The sequence below is a fragment of the Megalopta genalis genome, chromosome 3 (genome assembly GCF_051020955.1).
Source record: "Megalopta genalis isolate 19385.01 chromosome 3, iyMegGena1_principal, whole genome shotgun sequence".
Lineage (NCBI taxonomy): Eukaryota > Metazoa > Arthropoda > Insecta > Hymenoptera > Halictidae > Megalopta > Megalopta genalis.
Genome location: NC_135015.1, coordinates 9,891,801 through 9,907,889, shown reverse-complemented (window position 1 = coordinate 9,907,889; position 16,089 = coordinate 9,891,801). Strand labels below are relative to the sequence as shown.

The following is a 16,089-nucleotide window of genomic DNA, read 5'->3' as shown; positions in this document are numbered from 1 at the left end:
GGGTTGGTCTATGGGTGTGGTGTCAATCCTGTAACCATATACAATAAATTCTCTCCAACTGTCCCTCAGCTTGTAAAAAATCATGGACAATTTGAGAATAGCACGTATGATTATTTTAGTCACGCGGCTCGTTTTCATATTTGCCGATTGTCAACAAAACGTGTAAAAATGAGTCGGAATGCTCGAATAATCTTATCACCTCTTCCCAAATTTTTTTTTTGTTTACAAACTGAGGGGCAATTGGAGAGAATTGACCGCTCTTGTGGATCCAACAATCTCTGAAACGAAAGCGACATGCATTACCATGAACTTTTCTTTACAGAATGAGCCAATCATATCAATAATTGCACATGATAATTTTTTTGATAATTCTGACTAGTCACCCAGGTTTCATTAAGAAATACATGGCCTAGCTTCAATATCTGCAAAAATACAATTTATCACAACATTATGCACCACTGAATTTCAATACATTAACGTCACTATTTCGTACACCGGAAATACCATGCAGTGAAAGAGATTAGATTTATAAGATTAAATAAACTTTCAATATTAAGACTTTATCTAATTTAGACTGTTTTATTTCTACAGAAAAATACATTTGTGTTACACGACAATAAAATCTTTACTATTTTTATGAGATAAGACTGATTGCTAAAAAGTACTAGAAGGTTCAGATCACTTTATCATTGTTTGTACACAGCGATTACTCTTCATAAAATGATATGTATAGTCAGTGGAACTATCGTGTCTCAGCAAGCATACAAGTGCACTCTATGTATAAATCTACCCCACATAAAGGTTGGCGGACAATTTCAACACACAATTCTGCAGGGTAATCGGCTATTTCTGTGAATTTGTACTGTTGTTTTTTCAACAAGTGGTCGATCAATCTGAAACCATAATCAAAGAAGTGCACGCACACTTGTAGAAACGCGAGCTTAGTATCCCTGAGTAATAATCAATGCGGTGAGTCCCCCTCTGTAGTCAGTCGCTCTCAAGCTTGCTAGGGGCAAACATGATAAAACTTGTCGCAGTTCACGAACAGGACGTCGGCAAATCGCGAAACCCATACTATGAGGAGGACATTGTCTACATTTTCAAGATCACAAGATGGATTCTGAATTCGATTGGCATTTGGCCAAGCCTCTTGGAGAACAGTAACCAATTTTTTCCGAAAATCGTGATTGGACTCTGGAACTTTATTCTACTGTTCGCAATAGTACCGTTCACTTTGTACCTCTCGATTGAAGAGAAGAACATGATGGTGAGATTAAAACTCATCGGTCTCTTCACCTTCTGTACAATAACTCTGCTGAAATATTGGGCGCTCACCAAGTACAAGTCGAACCTCAAGTACTGCATTGAATTCGTGCAACATGATTGGAAAGAGGTCAGTGATTTGATTCATTATTACAATGACTGACCAATTCAAGTGAGTTATACAGCAGATTGGAGCAAGCACGTGATAATTAAATGGTGACTGATTGTAGGAATTTTCGTTTTAATGAATATAGTGTCCGTTTCTCAACTGTGCCACTGGCTCAGGCATTTGTTCTGTCATTTTTATAAGTAGTTTTTTATATAGTTTATTGCCGAAATACGCTGCTTACATGATCGCACACTCTACATGGTTTCAATTTGTTCATCTCATATACCATATTTCATTACCGTTACGATTATGACAATTTTTAATTTTTTTAGTGAAACGTAGCATGTGTTATATTCATCTCAGGAACTTGACCCATTGTAAATGTAATCAAGAAGGAAATTATTTGAACCCTTTCACTACGGGCGTTTTCAATATTACGTGAATCATATCAAAATACTATATATTTTACTTTAGAATGCAATACTTCGAGAACTTCGTCTTTCCAAACATAAAACAAAGATGTAAATAATATGGACAATACAAATTGCTCGGGTATTGTATAATGACTAATAAATAATATTTCATTTTGCTTCGAAAATATTCCGGAGCGAAAGTGTTAATGATAGAATCCTTCGAGTAAACGCGGAACACTGGCCATTATTGTGACAGGTCAAGAAGGGAGAGGATCGCAAGTTGATGCTGAAGTATGGCAATTTCGGACGAAATTTAACGGTAATATGCCTGGTGTTCATGTATTCGGGCGGTTTCATGTACCACACGATCATGCCGTACGCGATCGGTACCTCCGTCGATGAACACAATCGTACGATCAAGCCACTGGTTTATCCAATGTACAGCGGCTTCTTCAACCCTCAAGAGAGTTCCTATTACGAATTTGTATACGCTGCTCACTGTTTATGCGGTTACATGATTTCTTCCGTTACAATTGGTGCTTGTGCATTGGCAGCGTTGTTTGTCACTCACGTGTGCGGCCAGGTTGACATCATGATACTCAGATTGCAGAACTTAGCCGACCGCAGAGAGAATACGAACCTGCATCTACAATTGGTAAACATCGTTCAGCACCACATACGAATGATAAGGTATGACAATCATGTATGACAAGTTTGATCGATGAAAATATACTGCTTCCCCATTCTAGATTTTCGACCATGGTGGGGACACTTCTACAAGAAGTATGTTTTTTGGAATTCATTGGTTCAACATTTATCATTTGTACGCTTGAATATTATACTATAACGGTACGCTGAATTTTATGTTCTTCGACCACTTGGGCTCCTCTGCTTATGCCTCGAACGACACTGAATGCTGCGGTGATAAACTTTGAGAACTTCCTGTCTAACAGCATCTTAAAGGTTTCATATAAATTGTAATGTATGTTTCTAAGAGAGATATTTAAGTGTCATATCGTGTGTTGTTATACTCCGAGTTTACAGTTGTCTTTGGAGGCATACTGTACACACAATTAATCATACATAGATATATACGGTTACTGGGGAGTGACCAATTGTTGTGCCTTTTGCTTGCTTTCGATTATAATTATCTTTATATTTATCTAATAATACATATTAAAATCATTTATACAAAATTATCCAATATAAAATAATAAAAAGATATAATATGTTTTATGCGAGAAATAACAAACCGGAAGAAAAAAAAGAAAGTTACAGCAACTGATGACCACACAGCATTCTGTTTTACATTACATTTTACATTACATTTTGCATTAGTATTTTAAAATCTAATATTCTAATAAAATCTACATTTAAGACTATATCTGTGATAGGTATGGAACGACAACGACAGAGTTGGTCTCGTCACATATCTTTTGCTACTGTTATCTTTTATGTTCAATTTGTTTATATTGTGCTACATTGGAGAACTTTTGGTAGAAAAGGTAAGCATAATTCTACCCATATCACAATTATCATAAATTATACATTAATTCTATTACTAAATTTACTACTACGGCATGAGCTGTTATACATATACTGAGTAGGGTAATGTTTACTTTGTGTACATACCTTGCAGACTGGAAACGTTGGATTGTTATGTTTTACAATTGATTGGCATCATCTTCCCGTCGAAACGATGCGCGGTTTAATTTTGATCATCGGCATATCAAGGTTTCCCTCGAAAATCTCTGCCGGGCAAATAGCTGATTTAAATCTGTCGACTTTTGGAAACGTAAGTAAGATTTCATATATAATTGAATCACTTCGCAATCGAATAACGTGAGAATCGTAGAAAAACAAAATTTTCTGGATTGTTCTCACGTGTTTATATTTGCAGATTATGAAATCGTCACTAGCTTATTTAAGTGTTCTACGAACATCTGTTGCTTAATTTTGGATTGTAGCAACTATTTGCAGAACAAACGAATAAAATCGTTGTATTGAAATACTGGCATTGTTATGTAATTGTACGTAATCCCAAATGTTGATATACAGATTATAAAGTGTTAATCAACGTAATTCACGTTTTCATTTTTCGTTCATACGAAACACGAATGTGTCAGATTTCTACTAATCATCCAAAAGCTTGACTAGTCACTTGCGTGACTAATCTATGTTTTGTGGTGCCAATCCTGTACCTATCCATATAAAGTAAATTCTCTCCAATTGTCCTCCAGCTTGTACAAAAATGGACAATTTGAGATTAAGAGATACGATTATTCGAACCTCGCAGCTTTTTTACATATTTGCCAATTGTCAAGAATTGTAAAAACTAGTCGGAAGACTCAAATAATCGTATCTCCACTCCACAAATTGACAATTTTTATTTACGAACTGATTCGAGAGAATTTACTGGTTTGGTGATTCAACCATCTCTGATATCAAATAGATATGGCTTACCATGAACTTTTCTTTACAGAATAATTCAACTGCAAAAATACAATTTATCACGACTTTATGTACCGCAGAATTTCAATAAATTAACGTCACTACTTTCTACGTTAATTGACACCGGAAATACCCTGCAGTAAAAAAGATTAGTCTCATAAGGTCAAATAAATTCAGATTATTAAGACTTTATCTAATTTATACTGTTTTATGTCTACAAATAAATGCATTTATGTTACAAGATAATAAAATCTTTTCTATTTTTCTCACATAAGTTTGATTGTTAAAAAGTAATATCACGAAAAAAATGAACGATATAAGGTTCAGATCACTTTATCATTGTACACAGCGACTACTCTTCATAAAATGATATGTATAGTCCGTGATACTATCGCGTCTCAGCAAACACGCAGTTGCACTCTGTGTAAAGCTACCCCGCATAATGCCTCTACATTGGCGGACAATTTCAACACACAATTCTCTTGGGTGGTGAGCTATTTCTGTGAATTTGTATTGTGTTGTTTTTTCAACAAGTGGTCGATCAATCTAAAACCATAATCAAAGAAGTGCACGCACACTTGTACAAACACGAGCTCAGTATTCATGAGTAATAATCAATGCGGCGAGTCCCCCTTTGTGGACAGTCGCTTACAAGCTTCCTAGGAGCAAACATGATAAAACCTGTCGCAGTTCAAGAACAGGACGTCGGTAAATCGCGAAACCCGTACTACGAGAAAGACATTGTCTACATTTTTAAGGTCGCAAGATGGATTCTGAATTCAATTGGCATTTGGCCAAGCCATTTCGAGAACAGTAACCAATTTTTTCCGAAAATTGTGATTGGACTCTGGAACGTTATTCTACTGTTTGCTATTGTACCGTTCACTTTATACCTTTCGATCGAGGAGAAGGATGTAGTGATGAGATTGAAGCTCATTGGTCTATTCAGTTTCTGTACAATAAATCTGTTGAAATATTGGGCCCTCACCGCGTGCAAGTCCAACCTCAAGTACTGCATTGAATTCGTGCAACATGATTGGAAAGAGGTCAGTGATTCGATTCATTATTGCAATGACTGGTTAGTTCAAGTGAGTTATACAGCAGATTGGAGCAAGCACGTGATAATTAAGTGGTGACTGCAGGAATTTTCGTTTCAATGATTGTAATGTCCGTTTTTCAACTAACTGTGTCACTGGGTCAGACACTTGTTCTGTCATTTATATAAGTAGCTTTTTATATAGTCTATTGCCGATAAATAAAATACGTTGCTTACATGATCGCACACTGTATACGGTTTCAATTCGTTCATCTCGTATACCATATTTTGTTACCTTATTAATTAAATATTTGAATCTTTCAACTCTGAGTGTTTTTGATATTTAATGAATTATATCACAATATTATTTACTCTACTTTAGAGTCCAATACCTCGTGCATTTGTTTTTTCCAAATATAAAAGGTGGATATAAATAAGATGGGCAATACAAATTCTTCGGGTACTATGTCCTAGACTGCAGATTTTATGCATTTATGAGAAAATTGTGTGGTTGTAATTTAAATCGGAATAAAATTAGAAGACTTCAAATATGTTAGTGTCTTATTTTTAGTCTATTGAATTGATTAAAGAAAGAATCGGCTTACTGTTTCATTTCTATTTCTTGCAACAAATGCAGACGATTTTTATTTTGCATAAAGAACCGGAGTCTGATAATCATAAAATTCTTCGAGTAAATGAGGAACACTGGCAATAATTGTTGTGATAGGTGGAGCATAGAGAGCACCGCGAATTGATGCTGAAGTATGGTAATGTCGGGCGAAATTTAACATTAATGTGTCTGGTGTTCATGTACTCGGGCGGTTTCATGTACCACACGATCATGCAGTATGCAATCGGTACCTTCGTCGATGAACACAATCGCACGATCAAACCGCTGGTTTATCCCACGTACAGTGGCCTGTTCGATCCACAAGAGAGTCCCTATTACGAATTGGTATACACTGCTCACTGTTTATGTGGTTACGTGATTTATTCCGTAACAATTGGTGCTTGTGCATTGGCCGCGTTGTTTGTCACTCACGTGTGCGGCCAGGTAGACATCATGATACTGCGGCTGCAGAACTTAGCCAACCTCAAGGAGGATACGGAACTGCATCGACAATTAGTAAAAATCGTCCAGCACCATATACGAACTCTAAGGTAAGACAATCATGTATTAAAAGTTTGATCACCGACAGAAATATATTGCATCCCCGTTCCAGATTTTCGACAGTGGTAGGGACACTTTTGCAAGAAGTATGTTTTTTGGAATTCATTGGTTCCACTTTTATGATATGTCTGCTCGAATATTATACTATAACGGTGCGCTGGATTTTATGTTCTTCGATCCCCTAGGTTCCATTGCTTATGCATCGAACGACACTCAGTGACCAGGAGATGAGCTTCAAATAATGGTTGTGCCAACAATACCTGGCACAACTATAAAGAAATGTAAGAATATTTTGTGGAGATATAATGCGTTTCTTACGGAAATTATATTTTCTTATGAAATATTTAAAATATTGAATTGCGATCTGTTGATGGTAAAATTATTATTATAATCCATGTTTGCGTGTCTTTCGAAGCATATTATAGTTAATCGTATACGTATATATATAGTAACGAATTTATGTCTACATTTTTAACTGCATGATAATGTTTACGACAGGATTGGGAAGTTAACAACACACTCAGTCTCATTACGTATACTACAATACTGCTGTCTTTAATGTTCAATATATTCATACTGTGCTACATTGGAGATCTTCTGGTTGAAAAGGTAATGACATTATACGCTGTGACATTGTTTTGATTTAAATTACAGGATGTGTAATTACCATTTTCTTGCATGTTACAGACAGGTAATGTTGGATCATTGTGTTTTATGACCGAATGGTATCATTTCCCCGTCGAAACGATGCGCTGTCTAGTCTTGATCATCGCCATGTCTAGTAATCCTGCGAAAATGACTGCCGGTGACATTGCTGTCTTAAACTTGTCTACTTTTGGAAGCGTGAGTGAGATTTAAAAATTGTATAATATCAGAATCGCAATAATGTGAGAATGGTACAAAAATGAAAATTTCTCTATTGATCATGCAGATTCTGAAAACATCATTGGCTTATTTAAGCTTTCTTCGACAAGCCGTTATGTAATAAGGAACTTCAGTACCTGTTTGCAGAACAAATGAACAAAAATGTTCCGTTGAAATGCTGAAATGAAAACGATAAGTTTCCGTCATTTTTACTTTGACATTGAGTACTTTCTCTGTTCAAATTCTACGATTCTTCTATAGTAATAAATTGCATTGTATATTAACAGTTCATGCTGTATAGTTAGTAAATGCAATATTTATTTCTATTTTTATAAGGCGTTAACACAGTGCAAATTAGAATACTCACGTTCTTATCCTTCCACCCATATGAAAGATGCATATGTTTGTTACAACAAATGTTTTAAAATCCAGTACTTGAAGGACTTGGTCATGCTTTTGTGGAGTCAATGAGCATTCTCTTCTAATCAACAGGAGGCACTAAATGTTTAAAATTGAATTAAATAATTTAAATTATTTTCCGAACTTCGTGGACGAATTTTGTCCTGAAAGTAACTTAAAATACAAATATAAAATTCACACCAAGAAAAATTATGAGCGTAGAATTTATCTCAAAGAATTTATTAAATTTTAGCTAAAAAGGTAAAACCACAGATAGTTCCATCTCCATAATCCCCGATTTAACTTACTTTCTATATTACTGTCCGAGGTCATCTCGTTTGTTAACTTAGTCTATAGCTGATTGGAAAAATTCCCCAAGTAATACATTGGAAAGCCTAGAGATCACTCTTCCCTGAAAGAAAGACATTCCCCTCAAACCGAAACTGCTCGGTAAATAAAAAATGTACATGTTCCGCCTGTCCATCGATCGCCACATCCCCTCGTGAAACGTTTAAAGCTGAAATCCTTGTGCACAGTTTCCCATTGGTAATCGAGTCCAGCAAAAAACATCGGGAGGACGCGCTTGCGTCCTGAGGATATCATTTCGTAGTTGTTGATCGTGTCTCATTCAGTCGACAAAGTGCACTGAACGTTTCACCATCATGCGTGATCGATCAGCTGACCGTGCTGACTGTTATTTGAACAATTCCAGTTACAAGAACGATGTGAACTACACTTTAGAAATGTGCCGGTGGGTGATGAGACCGATCGGCATTTGGTCGTTCGTCTACAACCGAATCAGCAGGCTGGAGAAACTGGTGTCGATCGTCATGATGACAATGTGCTTCTCCGACCTGCTATTCTCGATCATACCGCCGGGACACTACCTAATTTTCGTGGAGAAAAACATGTACGTTACAGTGAAGTTGCTTGGTCCGCTCGGATTTTGCGTGTCCTCCTTGATCAAGTACCTTTATCTGATCTTGAAAGGGAATGTTTTCAAAAGTTGTATCATCCACGTGGAACGAGACTGGCAAACGGTGGTCGATGAACGTTATCGCCAGATCATGCTCAGGCAATCGTCCATCAGCCGGCAGCTGATCACCTTGTGCGCGATTTTCCTCTACAGTGGTGGCATGTCCTATCACACTATAATGCCGTTCGTCTCCAAACCGAAGATGAGAAGCAACGTAACTTTGAAGCCGCTGATATATCCCGGTTACGATACATTCTTCGATAGTCAAGCCAGTCCTACGTACGAGATCATATTTTCAATGCACTGCTTCTCCGGCTTCATCAAATACAGCATCACCACTGCTGCGTACAGTTTAGCCGCAACTTTTGTTACTCATATCTGCGGCCAGGTGCAAATACAAATCGCAAGGTTGGAGAATCTTGTTGAAAATATCAAAGAGAATACTCGACTTAATCCGGTAGCTGTCATCGTTCACGAGCATGTGGAGATTCTCAGGTAATGTGGCAGATTATGTGTTATCGAATTGAATAATTGAATTGCAATAAATAGACTGTTTATCTTCGTACAAAATAAACATTTCTTGCATCTATTTCAAAAGGCACAATCATGTAGCATTCGAATTACATAATAAAAACAACGACTTATTTATATTTATGTAATAGAGATATTAGCGGTCTGTTATACTCCAATTTTGTCTAACTATGAACTAATTTGTTTCTTAAGATTATTATCATAAAGCATATTTTTACGATATTTTGTTGTTTAACATAAAGAGCAAAATATTTACTGTTGTCTTAACTATTCTAATATAAGATTACAACATTTCTCCTTATGCCGTAACAGTAAAAATACAGAAGAACCAGACTCATTGTAATTTTATGTTAGTGAATCACTATTTCTGTACATTCTGACTTTTGTAGGCAGTGTGCAAGATGTTAGAATTACCGCGTATGTTTCAGATTTTCTAAGAACGTTGAAGAAGCTTTGCGTGAGATATGTCTAACGGAGATCGTAGAGTCCACGTTCATTTTGTGTGTGCTCGAATACTACTGTTTACTGGTAATATCTTATTTCTGTTAAATCCTGAAGAAAGTTACCATGTTGATTTTCACAAAAATAAAATTATTTCCTTTACTTTTATAAGTAAATAAGGCTATATACCATAATGTAATGTTCTACATGTACGAATTAATATAAAATCGCCTTGGAATCCAAAACTTTCCGCAGGATTCAACGTATTTGCATTGCAATATTGCACCGTTTGATCCACGATGTTTTATGTCTTCAGGAATGGCAGAACAGTGACGTGGTTGCGATATTCACATATTTCATGTTGCTCATTTCCTTCACATTTAACATATCAATATTTTGTTACATAGGTGAACTTTTGACCGAACAGGTATTTACTAGGCTATGTGGTTTTACTTTCATTCCTTGCAGAACTTCTAGAAGGACACTGTGGAGAGACATTCGTTTATTATAAGATCTCAATTGCATAATGCAATTAATTCTGGCTTTATTTTTACGTCCTGAATTTATCGCTAAACTTATCAAGCATTAAAAATGATTGATGTGTGTTGCTGTATAAGAAACACAAAATTTCTCTAGACTCTGTGTCATTTTTATTATAATGTCTGCTCTAATTAAGAAATCTATTCGATCAATTCCAGTGAGAGAAAGTCTCCGTAATTTCAATAATTTAAAAATGAAAAATATAATACACTACCGGTCATTTTGACCACAGTGGTAGGTTTAGTGTTAAAATGCCTATTTAAATAAATCCATCAATAATGCCAAAAAATTAACACTAAAGTGGATTTTATTTTGCCTTATTTCTTACGAAAGGAAGACAGTGTCCCCCTAAAGTTAATAACAATTGATGTTTTTTTCATGCTAGACATTATATTTGTAACCACTAGGGCAATATGTCACTGTTACAATGATCTATAATTTTTAATCAGTGCAGCAAGATTGGCCCAGCCGTCTATGAAATCAACTGGTACAATTTACCATCAAAAAAAGCTCACGATCTAGTTCTATTGAGCGTTATATCCAACTACCCTCCGAAACTAACAGCTGGAAAAATATTTACCTTATCTCTAAACACGTTCAGCTCTGTAGGTATTCTCAATTAAATTCAGTATCCAGTATATAAACGTAAGATATACTAAAGATGTTAATACTCCATCCAGGTAATGCAGTCGTCGGTTATTTATTTAAATTTGCTACGCACAGTTATGACCTAAAACGAAACATGCACCAGCAATTAAATGAAGATTAACGTCTCCGGATGAATGAGTAACAGCTTCCCAATTTTACGAAGGAGTCATGCAGCTATTATCATCATTATTAGAAAGATTAATTTGATCGATAGATACTGAAACTTATATCGAAATGAAAGGTACACTTAAAAGGAATTACCAGTTTGAAGTCAATAAAAAATTGAGTTACACTAATGGTGAAAAAATATGCGATGAAGAGAAACGACTTGTAGGAAAGTAATTGTATGAAAAATTAGGTGTGAAAGATTTAAACATATTTTTACACTTTACTCGCTAAAGTACTTTGACTTTTTTAGATACCATTTTATCGAAATCAACTTTTGTAACTTGAATATGTAAGTCAGTGAATTTGTATAAGTATTGCTTTCTAATCACAGCTATGACTTTTGACATTTTTATGAACACTATTAGGAAAGGTAAGATCTACCAAATAAATCTTCAAGAGAAATTGATAGTCCGCGACGTAGTTTGTACTATGAATTGGTACTATTTAGATATTAAAGCTCTTGATTTGATGTTAATTAATAGAAGATAGAGCGTGGTAATTAAGATGACTGCTACAAAGTTGATTCGGATTTCTATTTACACATATTCAGATATAAGTGTGCTTGTCGTGTGCATGAATACAAATAATTCTTGTACCCATAACTTTGTACATATTCAATTGCATTGTCGTTTAATTCATTCAATATCCAACCATAATATTGTTATCTTTCGAAAAATACGAAGGAATACATTCCGAATGCATTTCTAAACTATCAATACTTAATTTCATTTCGATCGAGAAGGTACAGTTAGTTGCAATGAGAGCCGAAGCATGACTTTAACATGTCTCAAAGCACACTTATCTGTCAATCTCATCAGACTCTACCACACGTCTCATCACCATCTATGCCACGTTCACATTGCAAAATCATTTCTCCTAAGAATCGCCAACCCCGGAGAATGCACTATACATATAGCTATTAGTTAATAAAACACACAACGCCGCATCAATCAAATATATTCGTGTCGACCACTGCAACAAGTTGCAATGGCTATGGAGATCGATCAGCGAATAGAAACAAGGGTTTGTGAAAAAGTGCGCAAGCGTAGGGTAATTCGGTTCATTGACTCGTCTGGTTCGAAACGGACGATTCAGTAGCTTGCTGGGCTTCGATGAGCGACCACCATGGTCAGCAAATCGACGACGATCACAGAGGTGGAACTTGACGGCTCGAGCGATTACAGTCTGCAGGTGAATCGATGGTATTTGAAGCCTATAGGCGCCTGGCCGACATCCTCCTCCGCGTCTAGATTGGAACGTGTCCTCTCAATAGTGTTGATCGTCTGCTGCTACTGCTCTATACTGTTCACCGTGGTCCCTTGCATCCTGCACATCTTCTTCGAGGACGAGGACCTCCGCAAGAAGCTGAGAGCGACCGGGCCACTGTTGCATTTATTTATGGGCGGCGTCAAATACACCACGCTCCTGATGCGTGGCAATGAGATACGTCTTTGCGCGGAGCACCTGAAGGTCGACTGGCAGATCGTGTCCAAAGTGCAGCATCGGCTGGTGATGTTGAGGTACGCCAAGTTCGGTCGTTACGTGTCGGTCTTTTGCGCGGCTTTCATGCAGGGCGGCGTTTTCTCTTATTGCTTCGTCACTGGGCTGTCCACGCGGCCCGTGGAAATCGGAAATGAGACCAGAATCGTGCACGTGCTGCCTTTAGAGTTCTACAAGAACCTGCTCAACACCGATCTAAGCCCTGCCAACGAAATCGTTCTCGTCTCGCAGTTTCTTTCCGCGTTTATAGTCAACTCCAGCGCAGTCGGCGCGTTCAGCCTCGCAGCTGCCCTCGCGGCTCATGCTTGCGGCCAATTGAACATTCTGATGTCTCGGATCACCGAAATGGTGAACGGATCGCGAGATCGTGACGCCAAGATCTTACCTAACGAGACAGGAGTTGTTGTAGAAAGTCATCTGAGGATTCTCAGGTAATATTTCATTTACTATTGTGATCATTATGAGATGTTCGTTGCCATTCATTTCGCGCTGATTTTCAAAGTTTTCCCCTGAGAAAAACCGATTTAGTAAATCGAATCCTCTATTGTGCATCAAAAATTGCGAATTTTATGTCAACCCTGCTGCTTTTTGTGGATCTATTTGATCAATTCACTTTTTTTAACTTCTTTGATCTTATTATCAATCTACTAAGTTTCTTAACCCAGTCACATATTCCCATTTTGTTGATAATGGTTTTATATTTTAGAAAAATGTAAAACTACTGTGATTAGTACATTCATTTTGCGTTTATTAATGGCGGCGAGCATACTACTTCAGAGCTAACGTAAAGAGAGGACGCTTATAATTAAAAAGAAATATGATAATTGCAGTTTAATATCTCAAATCGAGGAGGTGATGAATCAAATATGTTTCACGGAAATGTTTAACACTATTCTGTGCACATGCATGCTCGGCTATTACATTCTTACGGTACGTCACAATGCCATGCTCGTGTAAAATGCAGGATACATACCATCTTTTATACGTAATGTTCATTAATGTGTTCATCATTTAGTTTTTAAAGGGATATATTCGCACCGTTCTATAAAATAAGAAAATTTGCATTTAATCGTTATTTATTCTACTTTCCCTCGAACAATAATATTAAAATTAAAATAATATTTCATAGTATTTATAAGTCATTGTCATATTAAATCCTGCGATATAGAAGGTAATCTATATTGCTTTGATTTTTATAAATTATTGCCAAGATCTGTGAATATCCAGTCGTAGTATAATTAACACGCACAATTTACAGAAGCCTATATTATTAGAAAACTGCAGATCTTTATGCGATATAAAATAATCTAGATAGATAATTCAAAAAGACTGAATTAAAGCAATATTCAATTTCAGCGTTCTTTTTAATGTATTATATACAAATTTGATATAAAGGCATTAAAATCTGCAGATCAGTTCGCTATATTATATCAGCAATAATACGTCTACATTTTATTATAATTAAGTAATGAAACAATTTTTTTTCAAGAGTTCTATGTGTCAAAAAATTCACTATTAACGTAAAAAATACACCTATAAAAACGGTGATAAGGTATTCGTACATTTTATAATATCAGTAGACACCGTTCTATGAGGTCTAAGGCGTTAGTGTCTCGCCATGCATTGAACTCACTGGCCGTCACGTGGAGTTTCCGTGAAATATGCTCGCAATTATGTTCCGCTATAGCAGAACGGTTATAAGATTATTGCATAATAATACTTTACATTTTCCAGGACCAAAATATTTTATTAACATAATTGTAACGTATGAAAATGATTTTTAAAATATTTTATTTAAATCTGCATTATTGCATTATTGTACACATCGCAACTTCAAATGGCTGTTAGGTTATACTATTTATTATTTCGAGTCCCAAAAATTACCGACTATTCTTTAGACATTTCGTTTTTCTTCAAAATTACAACTTACATGTAACGAAAAATAAATAAATAATTTTGTTGAACAGTAAAGATTAACAATAAATTATCGATCTTCTGAAATGAATATTCAGAAAATGAATTTTTGAGAAAACTATTTCGTAAGTATACTGGTGTTAAAATGCATTTAATACGTAGATCCGTATCGACATAAGAGCATGTGTAGTATTATAAGCTAGTATCAATGTTGTGCAATAATATAAATTGATTTGAACAGTGGAATGGAGTACTATACTAACTCTCTTTCGTTTGTCTAGATAGTAATAGATTCTCTATAGTGCAAAATACTTTTACTTGTTATTGATTGATTCAGAAAAATTTGGAGACTCGAAAGTATTGTTCTTCTAGGAATGGGACGATCGCGATTACCAAAGCCTGACCAGCTATTTTATGATACTGTTTTCTATAACCTTCAACGTATTTTTACTCTGTTATATCGGTCACGTACTGACAGAACAGGTAACGGAGACAACAACAAGTAGATGCAATCAATTATGTCTGCGGTCGAGATTCACCGAGTGCATTCTCAACAGTGCAAGAAAGTCGGTGAAGTGGCATACATGACAGAATGGTATTACTTACCTTATAAACGCATTCTTGACTTGCGACTGATCATAGCGAGATCAAGCGTGATGATCAAAATCACCGCTAACAAGATGTTCCACATGTCCATTTACACATTCGGTCAAGTAAGTATGCTTTATCGTTTTAACAACTGGAACAATACCATAAGGCCATGTCACACCCGCAGTCACTTTATAAGAACTTCGTGTCATTTTAGATAATGAAATCTTCCTTCGCGTATTTCAATCTTCTGCGACAAGCAGTGTAATATTTTCATTCCTGTTTGAATTTACAAACTCCTTACGATAAAATGTAGAATATTATTTAGTGCACGTATTAATGAAATACTTTGTTAAATACAATATTTAAAAAACATCATATGCGAACGAATAAGAAAAGACTAAATATTCAATGTTACATTTAATATAATTTTGCATTAAATCTAATACATGAAGATTCATGCCGATATTTAAAAACGTTTCTGTTAGACGAACATATGTGTATATATTACAACCTAATACAAACGTTTTTAGATGATTTTGTTTGTACACAAGATCTCTGAAAGTAACACAAATGTGATACGCATTCTTTGTCATTCTGTATATTGTAATTGTTTACCAGAATTAACATCTACACAGGTAAAGAACTAAAAAATAGGTCAGTGTTACCTGGAACGTATTCAAAATTCCAAATTAAATATCATAGAGAATTAATGTTGAAAGCTGTTTATAAGGAAATCGTCAAAATAAAAATGATACTATATTACAAAAAAGGCATTAAAAATTATATAACCGCCTTGTAAAGTAGATGGTCCAATATTATTGCACAGCATTGTACGTATGGCATTGATACTCACACATACAGAACTGTATGTATTTATTAACGTGCATGATACATACTGAACGTGTTAACGATAATGTAGAAAAATGTGTCAACCGTTTCAAAACGACATTGTATTAATTTTACGAAATATTGTACTAACAAATGAAAATATCGAATAAACAAGAATGTGGAACAGTTTACCAGCTAAGTACCTGATAGAAGTACTCTGATGTCTCGGTTCCTTTTCCAGGCACA

The 16,089-nt window shown here is 35.7% G+C and overlaps 3 protein-coding genes and 1 long non-coding RNA gene across 7 annotated transcripts; 3 read left to right on the top strand and 1 right to left on the bottom strand.

Annotated features, from left to right (window-relative positions):
• The first annotated feature begins 60 nt into the window (after positions 1 to 60).
• LOC143258917 (uncharacterized) lies at positions 61 to 7,515 on the top strand. Its single transcript, XM_076519464.1, has 12 exons — positions 61 to 1,393; positions 2,042 to 2,475; positions 2,535 to 2,634; positions 3,180 to 3,290; positions 3,425 to 3,580; positions 3,686 to 3,730; positions 4,860 to 5,282; positions 6,000 to 6,433; positions 6,496 to 6,595; positions 6,942 to 7,052; positions 7,131 to 7,286; positions 7,375 to 7,515. Exons 1-12 carry the CDS (start codon positions 1,019 to 1,021, stop codon positions 7,426 to 7,428), a joined length of 2,499 nt encoding a protein of 832 aa, XP_076375579.1. The 5' UTR covers positions 61 to 1,018; the 3' UTR covers positions 7,429 to 7,515.
• Positions 7,410 to 11,138, top strand: LOC143259095 (odorant receptor 13a-like). 3 transcript variants are annotated; one of them, XM_076519949.1, is made up of 6 exons: positions 7,504 to 8,616; positions 8,713 to 9,177; positions 9,642 to 9,741; positions 9,971 to 10,081; positions 10,644 to 10,799; positions 10,875 to 11,138. In XM_076519949.1, the coding sequence occupies exons 1-6, from the start codon at positions 8,369 to 8,371 to the stop codon at positions 10,926 to 10,928; spliced, it is 1,134 nt and encodes a 377-aa protein (XP_076376064.1). In that variant the 5' UTR covers positions 7,504 to 8,368; the 3' UTR covers positions 10,929 to 11,138. The 3 variants fall into 3 exon arrangements, with proteins under 3 accessions (XP_076376063.1, XP_076376064.1, XP_076376065.1); XM_076519948.1 differs by having other exon boundaries at positions 7,410 to 9,177; XM_076519950.1 differs by lacking the exon at positions 9,971 to 10,081 and having other exon boundaries at positions 7,504 to 9,177.
• On the bottom strand, positions 10,002 to 11,745 carry LOC143259116 (uncharacterized). The gene is made up of 3 exons (XR_013032926.1): positions 11,607 to 11,745; positions 10,775 to 10,924; positions 10,002 to 10,138 (listed from the first exon to the last, which is right to left on the bottom strand). It is a non-coding gene; the product is annotated as an uncharacterized LOC143259116 (long non-coding RNA).
• On the top strand, positions 10,950 to 16,026 carry LOC143259088 (uncharacterized). Of its 2 annotated transcripts, none has more exons than XM_076519935.1 (5): positions 10,950 to 11,083; positions 11,261 to 12,941; positions 13,341 to 13,440; positions 14,797 to 14,907; positions 14,982 to 16,026. In XM_076519935.1, the coding sequence occupies exons 2-5, from the start codon at positions 12,136 to 12,138 to the stop codon at positions 15,231 to 15,233; spliced, it is 1,269 nt and encodes a 422-aa protein (XP_076376050.1). In that variant the 5' UTR covers positions 10,950 to 11,083; positions 11,261 to 12,135; the 3' UTR covers positions 15,234 to 16,026. The 2 variants fall into 2 exon arrangements, with proteins under 2 accessions (XP_076376050.1, XP_076376051.1); XM_076519936.1 differs by lacking the exon at positions 10,950 to 11,083 and having other exon boundaries at positions 11,389 to 12,941; positions 14,982 to 15,137; positions 15,230 to 16,026.
• Positions 16,027 to 16,089: the final 63 nt, after the last annotated feature.

What these genes read in the sequence shown, in the direction of transcription:
- LOC143259088 (XM_076519935.1), top strand. Translation starts at nt 12,136, where the DNA reads ATGGTCAGCAAATCGACGACGATCACAGAGGTGGAACTTGACGGCTCG. An exon ending in AGTCATCTGAGGATTCTCAG is followed by an intron (nt 12,942 to 13,340) that starts GTAATATTTCAT and finishes TGATAATTGCAG; the next exon opens with TTTAATATCTCAAATCGAGG. An exon ending in GTCACGTACTGACAGAACAG is followed by an intron (nt 14,908 to 14,981) that starts GTAACGGAGACA and finishes CATTCTCAACAG; the next exon opens with TGCAAGAAAGTCGGTGAAGT.
- LOC143259095 (XM_076519948.1), top strand. Translation starts at nt 8,369, where the DNA reads ATGCGTGATCGATCAGCTGACCGTGCTGACTGTTATTTGAACAATTCC. An exon ending in TCGAATACTACTGTTTACTG is followed by an intron (nt 9,742 to 9,970) that starts GTAATATCTTAT and finishes TTATGTCTTCAG; the next exon opens with GAATGGCAGAACAGTGACGT. An exon ending in GTGAACTTTTGACCGAACAG is followed by an intron (nt 10,082 to 10,643) that starts GTATTTACTAGG and finishes ATTTTTAATCAG; the next exon opens with TGCAGCAAGATTGGCCCAGC.
- LOC143258917 (XM_076519464.1), top strand. Translation starts at nt 1,019, where the DNA reads ATGATAAAACTTGTCGCAGTTCACGAACAGGACGTCGGCAAATCGCGA. An exon ending in GAGAACTTTTGGTAGAAAAG is followed by an intron (nt 3,291 to 3,424) that starts GTAAGCATAATT and finishes CATACCTTGCAG; the next exon opens with ACTGGAAACGTTGGATTGTT. An exon ending in TGCAACATGATTGGAAAGAG is followed by an intron (nt 5,283 to 5,999) that starts GTCAGTGATTCG and finishes TTGTTGTGATAG; the next exon opens with GTGGAGCATAGAGAGCACCG.